We start from the raw sequence: 9,511 nt of genomic DNA, 5'->3' as shown, positions 1-9,511 counted from the left end.
AATAAATAGCAAGGGGGCGTGCTCTTAAGTGTAGAGGTCGTGGATGGGCTTATGAATAAGTTTAGAACAAAATAACTTAGGCCCATTTGGAAGAAAATTGATTTTGACTAACATTTCTCTTCATGTACTTCTTAAAAAATGTTCAACTTTTGCGCCTTGTATCTTGCTCAATTTTTATCACTTTAAGGTGTTCTTGGACTTTTTATAGAGCTCAAAGAGTCCTCTAAATGACCTCTTTGGTTTCATCTCGATTGAGGCTTCCATGCTCAAGTTATGAGCTTTGACCCAAAAAGGTGTTTTCGTTGACTTTTTCGGAGGACCTATAATCTTTTGCACCATATATCTCAAGTTAAGCATTTCTAGCCTTGGCTTGTGAGAGACAAAGTTGTATAGAATCAAATTTCCTTCAAAATAGGCTTTGGTTGGGAAATTTTTGATGCTCCATGTGAAAGTTATGGCCAGTCAAAGTTGAGTTGACTTTCTCCTAAAAAACCCTACTTTGAACCTTTGCATTTGTTCATTTCTGATTTTTCTTGATGGATCATAATCAACCTTTGATCAAATGATGGATATAACCTCACACACTTGATTTTGACCAAAAGTCTTGAGGTTTGACTGTATTTTAACTATGGTTGACTTTTAGATCAGCATAGTCGATTATCGATCATCTGAGCCATTGAGTGCGCAATCCTTGGAATAGAAGCTTGATAATTGACATAGAGATACCTTTAGACATATGAGACACCTTGAGATCCATTTGAGGCCTTCGAGATTCAAAATCTTTTGATAAATTGCAATCCCTAGTTTAGGAGAATGTTGTCTGAATAAACCCTTGAACCTTGAGTTATTGAAGATGAAAAGAGGAGGGCAAATTTTGGGGTATGACATTATGTTTCAGAAGTTCTGAGGCAGAAAACAATGAATTTTCATTAGCAGAAGGTTGCATTAAGGGCAGCTTATAAAAAGAAGAAAGTTTGAACATTAGCCTCACAGAATCAGAAGGCTTCATCGAGAGAGAGGTTTACAAGAATAAGAAGATCTAATCTCTGAAGGAAGGTTATAAGAACAAGAAGTTCTGATGACTTTGAAGGAAGTCTACAAGAACAAGAAGTATTTGCCACTTGATCTCCATTCTAAGAAGATCATGTTCTGAAAGTCACTACAACAAGCTCTCCAAGATCAAAGTAGTAAGGTTGTCGATTGCTCAGGTTTTGACTGTGATTTCTCAGAAGCAGAAATTCTGATAAAGCTCTGATAAGGAAAACGCTTCTTGCACCGAACTCTGACGTAATGCTCTGATACATAATATTCTAATACTTAGCTCCGTTACAAGTCATTTAATTCAAGATCTTCTAGTAATGGCTGGAACTTTAACTCTACGGACAGAATCCTTATTTTTGGAAAGAACTTAAAACGAATTATATCAACCTTCCAAAAACGAAGAAGTGTGTCTCTCAACGGATCCAAAGCTTCACTATATATTGAAGACAGTACTGAAGTTTGAAAAGAGAATTCTCACGCACATACCATTACTACAAGCTCTCAATTTTCTATTCTCATTTATTGTTTTTGTGCATTGTTCTTAAACGTTGTGTACACATCATAGTTGTGATACAACTTATTTGAAGCACTTTTGTAAACACATAAGATTAAGTTTTGTTCTTATTGTTCCTTGAGAAACCGGGTTGTGGTTTATCTCAAGAAGACTTTGACGGTTGTCATTGTGAAATTTGTTGTAATCAAGTTTGATTTAGTGGATTAAGTCCTCGTAAGAGAGAGGCAAAATCACCTTGGCGGGTGGACTATAGTAGTTTGAGTTCAAACGAACCAAAATAACCAAACGTGTCATAAATTTCTATTTTATCAAAAACCCAATCCAACCCCCCTTATTGTGTTTTTCAAACCTTCACTCTTTGCACACGCCAACGTGTGCGGTACATATGTTTGACTGTGCCTTCCACTTTTTAGTTTATTCTCGGAAGCAGATCCTCTAACTTTGGATCATCTACCTTCCCCTAACTTTATGCAATTTTTATGAGAGAGAAGTGAAAAAGAGATGAAAATAAGGAGGGAAAAAACATGAGAGAGAATTCAATTTTAGAGCGAGATAGAGAGAAAGTCAAAGTGCAGTTGCCGCACTAAAGTTAGAGGATCCTCCTCCTTTATTCTCCCTCTATTTTCTCATATGATTGTTCATCTCATAAGAATCAAATGATTTGAGCAGTCCATTCATGAGCTAATACTAGATTTTTTGGTATAAATATAGATCTTCCATAAACTCTATTAATACCAGAACTTTTGAGTTTTCTCTCTTCTTTCTCTTTTATGATCATTGAGTTTTTAGAGTCTACTAAGCTTTTTTTACTCTTTCAAGAAAATCTCTTTAGAGAAAACTTGACGAAAAGAAAAGTAGGTTTCAAGAAATTTTTATGTTCTGTTGGTGCTATTGTCTTTGTGCAAGCTTAAAGCATAGATTAAGGATTGAAGCACAAATGAAAGGCACTTGGTGTAAGTGGTTCACAGATTTTGTATTAACAATAAGAAGCATATTTCTCTTGTTTTATTACACAAAATAAAAAACTAGTGTGAAAAATGTGTAATGGAAAAAGTGTACACATAACATAACATAACCATGTTGAAAAATAAATGCCAATCAAGCTAGTTCAGCCTGAAGCCATTATTCATACTTTACCACAACTAACCTAATGAAAACACACAAAAAAGACTATTATAACCCTACCAAACATCACCATAACCATGATGCAAACAATGCAAACAACTCAAAAACAAGCACAATCAGAACCTCACAAGCCCTTAAAATTAGTATTTGTAATCCTTAACATGAAGAGACTCTGAAGCACCATCACCAAGGTTAGAACCACCTTGATAAGCTCCAAGGGTTGCTTCTGAATTTGCCTTACACCTAACAAGCAATGCAGCTTGTGCCTTAGGGATATTTTCGGTTTTTCCACCCCAAGCCTTAAGAGTACTCTGCTGAAGTGCCCTTCCATAAGAGAATGTCAGACTCCAAGGCTTCTTTCCCTTAAGTTTGTTCATTGCATTAAGGTTAACAGTTGCTTCCTCTTCACTCTGTCCACCAGACAAGAAAACTATAGCAGGAACCGCGGCCGGGACCGTTCGCAACAAGGCTCGGACGGTGTGTTCGGCGATAACCTCAGGAGCAACTTTCGCTGAATCTGATCCTGGTGTCACCATATTAGGCTTCAAAAGAGTGCCTTCAAGAAGAACATGATGGTCACTTAATGCCTTGTAACACGCTGCAAGAACGCGTTCAGTTACATCGGCGCATTTTGCAATGTCATGAGATCCATCTACTAGAATCTCCGGCTCAACAATTGGAACCAAGCCGTTTTCTTGGCATATGGCCGCGTAACGGGCTAAACCGTAGGCGTTTTCGTGGATTGAATGTGGAGATGGTTCGTTTGCACCGATCTTTAACACGGCGCGCCATTTGGCAAACCTTGCACCGGCTTCATAGTACTTCTTGCACCTCTGGCCAAGGTCATCTAAACCTTGAGTCGTGGTTTCGCCGTTTGTGCCGGGAAGATCAATGGTTCCCTTGTCAACCTTGATACCAGGAAGAACTCCAGCTTTCTTCAACACATCAGTAAAGAGTTCTCCTATTCACAATTGAAAAAATATGTCAGGGTTATAATCAGAGCCGTCTCAAGTTTTTGAAAATCCTGTATAGTAATAAATAGAGACCCTAGTATCTTTGAAATGTTAATAAACAATCAGCATCTATAATACCTGCAGAAGTTTTTTGATATAGTGTTTCCTCAAACATGATAACACCACTGAGGCACTCTAAACAACCAGGGGCAGTGAACAATAGTTCGCGAAGAGTACGCCTGTTTCCTTCGGTGTTCTCCACACTGATGTTGGCGAATCGCTTGCCGATTGTGCCGGTAGATTCATCTGCAGCAAGGATACCTTTTCCAGGAGAGCCAATGTAAGCAGCATTGGCAATGAGCTCATCTGCAATTCATGTTAAATTCTTTAGAAACATGAAATATAAAGAGATAAATTTTGAATCATTCAACATAGCACATCACAATAGTCTTAATTCAACTTGCAGCATGGAAACAAGGGGAAGGAAGGACACAATATAACAGATTTTGAGATACAATTGCAGCCACATTGATGATAATAATAGTTCACATTTGATCTTAATATAGTTTTAAATTGCACTCTACAACTACCATTTAAAACTATATTGCTGAAACGTAGTCTCTTCAACTGTATCGGACCGTAATTGCTGTGTGATTTAAAATCACTAGTCCGGCCACATTAGAAACTACATTAGATAACTTGCCACGAATTTGATTGCAATCGCAATACCCTCGACCATAATTTAAAACTATGATCTCAATACAAATATTTACGTGAACGCAATTTAAAATTATAGATACACTTAAAAAAATCTTTATATTCACACAATCACAATTATGAAATAAGATCAAACTTTCCATGAGAAAATTCTGAAACAAAGATCTAGATCGCATTAACACACTCCTCTTAGTGCATCTATAATAAAAAAAAATAATGATATTTTTATTGTCAAAACCACATACCCTAATGCGATTAATGCATCACAAATCATCAATCAACAAAGCAAAAGAGAAAAATAAAAAATAAAAAGAAAAAACATGAATGAGTAATAACCTTCAAATTTACTCTTGAAAGAAGACATTTTAGTGGCTTTTGAGATCAGAAAAGAAAAACAATGATATGGTTATGTTTGATGTTTGGAGATCAGAGAAGACAAGTGTATATAAAGAGGAAGTATGAGTTGGAATAATTATTTATAAATGTTTTGTTTGAATATTTAACAATAAAGAAACGAAAAAGTAAAAAACAATGGGCAAAGATAGATTCTAGATGAGTTAGAAGGTTGAAGTTGAACTTAAGACCGCAAAACAAGTTCAACCTTTGCATCTGTCTTAGATTAACGCCCCACACGGAGGTTCTTGTTTCCACTTACCCAACTTTGTTTCATTTCGTTATCATGTCGTTTTCGGTTTGTAGTTTTTTATCATTCTTTTTTCTCATAATGTAGGAATAAACTTTGGATTCTTATTCTTTTTCTAAGAATAAATCATTGATTAATATTGGTGACTAAGCTACACATATTGATGATGGTGAAAGGGAGAATGGTGGATTAATTTAGTTTTGAAAAGTTAGGAACTCAAATTTTATTTATATTTATATACGCTGCCGCTTCAGATTTTTTTTACTAAGTAGTTCTATTTCTTGAGTAAAAAATGTAGTTTTAATTATGTCATATAATATATATTTTGATGTGTCACATTTTAAAAAAATAAATTTCCTATTTTAAAAATGAAAACATTTCATCGATCTTCTATTTTTTTTATTTGTTAAATCTAGGTCACTGACACCGACTCATTTATGAATATTTATTATATTATAAGTTATATTTAATCTCTTCATCTATTTAACAATGGGTAAATGTTAATAGTAAAAATTGATCAGAGATCGACAATTAAATCACCTCCTAAAAAATTGTAAGGAATCTCCTTTGTAGAATTTAGTAAGGTTGTTTCTACTATTGAATATGTAGTACTCTTCTAGCAAATACAAAACTTTATTCCACCCTTATTGATATATGAAAATGGTTCGAGTAAGACTTAGTTTTGGAAAAGTTAACTCACTGTTGTTGATGTTAAGAGTATCATGGATGACCCTAATGTGTAAAAGTTTGTTAGGGCCTAGAGTTCTAATTCAAATTTAGGGCCGATTTAAGGGCCAAGCAATCTAGACTAGGGTTGTAGGCCTCAAAAGTTTGAGCATAAAAAAGGTTTCAAAATTTTTTTAATCGGTTATGAAAATATATAATAATATATTAGTCATATATTATATCATAGTTGAGTTGATAAAATGTTGGCCTCTTTTTCTTTTGGTATTGGGTTTAACTCTTAGCAACAACAAAATTATTATTCTTAAATATATTTTAAAAGTCTTATTTTAAAATTTGCTTTAGGCCTCTAAATGGATTGGGCCGACACTAGTACAAAAAGATTAATATAATTTTAAAATTTACACCCAATATATAAAAAACGGGTGTAAATAAAATACATGGTGGCAATTTTGTAAATAAAGTGTTATTTTAAGCATTATCAAGTGACAATATACACCCTATTTTCTAAAAACGGGTTTAAATTAAAAATATTACTATAATCAAATCTCAATTACTCCTTTTAAACTAAAAAACGGGTGTAAATTTATATAAATTAAAAAAAATTATTTAATTTTATAACTCAAATGACATATAAAAAAATAATTTAAATATTATTAACAAATTAATAAGTCTAAAATTCTTAAGTGAATAAAATAATTTAAACATTATTAACAAATTAATAAGTAAATATTAATTTATTAGACTGAATAGAGTAATCTAATTTTATAGGAATGAACAAAACTCTTGTGGAATTGTGAAAGCTGAACGTTTAATCTAATTTCATAGGAGTGAAATGCAATAAACTTTTCTAAACCCAGTTTTCAACAATTTTCACCGATGAAAACATAAATTTTATGTTACATCCGAGTTTATTCTTCTCAAATCTTCCATTCTCCTTCTCAAACACTGAAACCCTAACCTTCTCTGGAATGAGGTCTTCCCAAATATTCCCTTAATCGAAATCCCAAATCTTCCCTTGATTCTCAACGGCAATGCAACAGGGTACGAACAAGTCAACGAAACAAGCCAAAATCTCGAGGGTGCTTCCCCGCCATCACTCATGTTCAGCAGCGATGATGATGATGAAGAAGCCAATCAAGATTTGAATCTCAAAATCGTGGAAAAGGCCCTACGAAACTGAGAGGCAAAGCTTGCACTAAACGACGTAGTTTTGAACGGTATCGACTCTTCTCTGGTTTCACCGTCGCACCAATCTGAATTCAAGGTGATGCAACGCGACGTTTTGGATATAGCTGTTTGGGAAGTGATGGAAGAGAAGAAAACGACGAAGTTGATGATGGACTCTGGGGATTCAAGTGTATGTCTTATTCCGTGTTTGGCTTCTTCTAATTTTTAAAAAAAATGTTTTTTCTTATGTTTATATTGATTTTATATCGAATTGAATTTTCTTAGTGATTTAGGTGAGACACTTTGGATTTTTTTATGCTTTTATTTTTGTGTAGGTTAATATAGTTGCAGATCAAGAGGTGGAAGAGATAATTAAAACTTCAAGTCTGTGGAATTGGAAGCAAGTCCAGTTCAGATAATGAATCTAATGAATTTTTCAGATGATGATTCAATGTTAGATTTGAATTTGTATTATTGCAAATTAAGCTTTTAATCACCTCTTCAATTTTATGTTTGAACTTTGAACTATCTATTTTAACATTTCAGAGAAAATTGTACTAAGGTTGTATTGTATAAGTATCTTTCATTATTGATAACATAAAAATGTGCTGTCAGGTAAAGCTGGTGGGTTGGCTTACATAGATAATATTGTGCTTGCTGTATTTGTGTTGGTTTGTTTATATATATGATTTAAATGTTCCAGGTAATTATTAGAAGATATTCTAATTAAGAAAGGTGCAAACTACGTTGATGATCGAATTGTTAAAGCGCTTATTGCCCGTGATACAGGAAATATCCGCATCAAAGATAGAAAAGGTCAAACTGCACTGCATATGGATGTCAAAGGACCGAGTACATCAATGGTGGAAAAGATATTACATGCTGATCCAACTATATTGAATAACTGCAATAAGAAGGGTAATACAACTCTTCACATGGCTACGAGGAAAGGTCGGTCACAGGATAAACTCAATCACTTGAACGATATTCTCTCTATTTGTATTTTTGCTGCCTTTTACTGGAAAATTGGTTCTTTTGACAGATAGTGAGCCTTTTGTTAAGCTATTCATCTGTGGATTTTAATGCTATCAATAAGCAAATAAGAAACAGCAACCGAGGTTGTACAAGACGAGTAAACCGATATGCAAAAGTTATGATTTCAGCGAGTAAAAGACAGAGATGGTGACTCACTCTCGCATATAATCAATCATGGGAAACGATTATTCTGAAATTGACGAGTGGAACCAGAAGAAGATACACCAGAATAATGTGAATCATATAGAAGTAAAAGATAAGTCAAACAATCTCTTTTTAAATCCATGTGATTCATGTGTGCATATATTTTGAATTGATGTGTATCTATTTATTAACTCATGTATTGTATGGCTCTATTTTTCCTTCGTTTTCAATTTCTACTACAAAACTATAATCAGATAGAGTTTCAAACAAGCCTTTGAATCTCTTTCCTCTCTCTCATCTCCACAAGGTAAACAACATCAAACCCATTTCAGTTTTACTCAGTAATTGTTTTGTTTTTAGCTAAATTTTGAAACTTTGTGATTGCATGTGATGTGGTGTTACAAATTCTCAAATCTGTGTGTTGTAGGTGTGATTGTGCTTGGAAAATGGCTTCTGGAACTGTGCCTGCTTCGTTTTCTAGCTTCAGGATGTCTGAATCCGGTTTGGGGTTTGTGAAAAGTATTGATTTTGTGAGAGTTTCTGATTTGAAAAGAATGAAATCCGCAAGGACTAAAGTGTCAATTATCAGAAATTCAAACCCTGGTCAGGAGGTTGTTGAACTTCAACCTGCTTCCAAAGGAAGTCAGCTTTTGGGTATGTTCATGTTCTTGATGCTTCAATTGTTTTGTTTCTGGAACAATTTTCATTCTTAATCTGGTTTTAGTTTTGCTTAATTTGTCGATGATATTTTGAATGTAGTTCCTAGGCAAAAGTACTGTGAATCGTTGCACAAAACTGTGAGGAGGAAAACAAGGACAGTGACGGTTGGTGACGTGACGATTGGTAGTGAGCATCCGATAAGAGTTCAGACCATGACTACGACTGATACTAAGGATGTTGCTGGAACTGTTGAACAGGTTAGAGGAGTTTTCTTTTACTTTATGCCGATATAAAAAGATACAATTGATTGGTTTATTAAGATGTTAATTGTTGGTTCTTTTTGTTCTGTCTATTGGCAGGTGATGAGAATAGCTGATAAAGGAGCTGATATCGTTCGGATAACAGTTCAAGGGAGAAAAGAAGCCGATGCATGTTTTGAGATTAAAAACTCGCTCGTGCAGAAAAAGTAAGCATAAGTTATATTATGCCTTACACTCGTATTATTTATGTATTCATTTGCATCCTTTTTGTTCCTACGTCGAGCTACAACATACCGTTGGTGGCTGATATTCATTTTGTGTTTTCTATGAAAGCAAGCAACCCAGTTATCATGGTTCAGGCGTATCGGTTACTTGTAGCTGAAATGTATGTCCAAGGCTGGGATTATCCATTACACTTGGGAGTTACTGAAGCTGGAGAAGGTGAGGATGGTAGGATGAAATCTGCAATTGGCATCGGAACTCTACTACAGGTATGCATGTGAATCAATATTGACATGTTTGGATATTATCGAGTATAATTGATTTTTCCTCTAAAATTGGTTCT

The 9,511-nt window shown here is 34.4% G+C and overlaps 2 protein-coding genes across 3 annotated transcripts; one reads left to right on the top strand and one right to left on the bottom strand.

Moving 5' to 3' along the window:
* Window positions 1–2,597: 2,597 nt before the first annotated feature.
* Window positions 2,598–4,846, bottom strand: LOC131644678 (fructose-bisphosphate aldolase 6, cytosolic-like). Of its 2 annotated transcripts, none has more exons than XM_058915234.1 (3): window positions 4,687–4,846; window positions 3,772–3,999; window positions 2,598–3,641 (listed from the first exon to the last, which is right to left on the bottom strand). In XM_058915234.1, exons 1-3 carry the CDS (start codon window positions 4,712–4,714, stop codon window positions 2,821–2,823), a joined length of 1,077 nt encoding a protein of 358 aa, XP_058771217.1. In that variant the 5' UTR covers window positions 4,715–4,846; the 3' UTR covers window positions 2,598–2,820. The 2 variants fall into 2 exon arrangements, with proteins under 2 accessions (XP_058771217.1, XP_058771218.1); XM_058915235.1 differs by lacking the exon at window positions 4,687–4,846 and adding an exon at window positions 4,596–4,658.
* A 1,886-nt stretch (window positions 4,847–6,732) lies between these two features.
* LOC131644679 (4-hydroxy-3-methylbut-2-en-1-yl diphosphate synthase (ferredoxin), chloroplastic-like) lies at window positions 6,733–9,409 on the top strand. Its single transcript, XM_058915236.1, has 7 exons — window positions 6,733–7,037; window positions 7,551–7,798; window positions 7,890–8,333; window positions 8,454–8,680; window positions 8,786–8,943; window positions 9,046–9,152; window positions 9,280–9,409. The coding sequence occupies exons 4-7, from the start codon at window positions 8,473–8,475 to the stop codon at window positions 9,326–9,328; spliced, it is 522 nt and encodes a 173-aa protein (XP_058771219.1). The 5' UTR covers window positions 6,733–7,037; window positions 7,551–7,798; window positions 7,890–8,333; window positions 8,454–8,472; the 3' UTR covers window positions 9,329–9,409.
* Window positions 9,410–9,511: the final 102 nt, after the last annotated feature.

The sequence above is a fragment of the Vicia villosa genome, linkage group LG1 (assembly GCF_029867415.1).
Source record: "Vicia villosa cultivar HV-30 ecotype Madison, WI linkage group LG1, Vvil1.0, whole genome shotgun sequence".
Taxonomy (NCBI): Eukaryota; Viridiplantae; Streptophyta; class Magnoliopsida; order Fabales; family Fabaceae; genus Vicia; species Vicia villosa.
The sequence above is the reverse complement of the archived record's forward strand: the minus strand, read 5'-3'. Positions and strand labels throughout refer to the sequence as shown.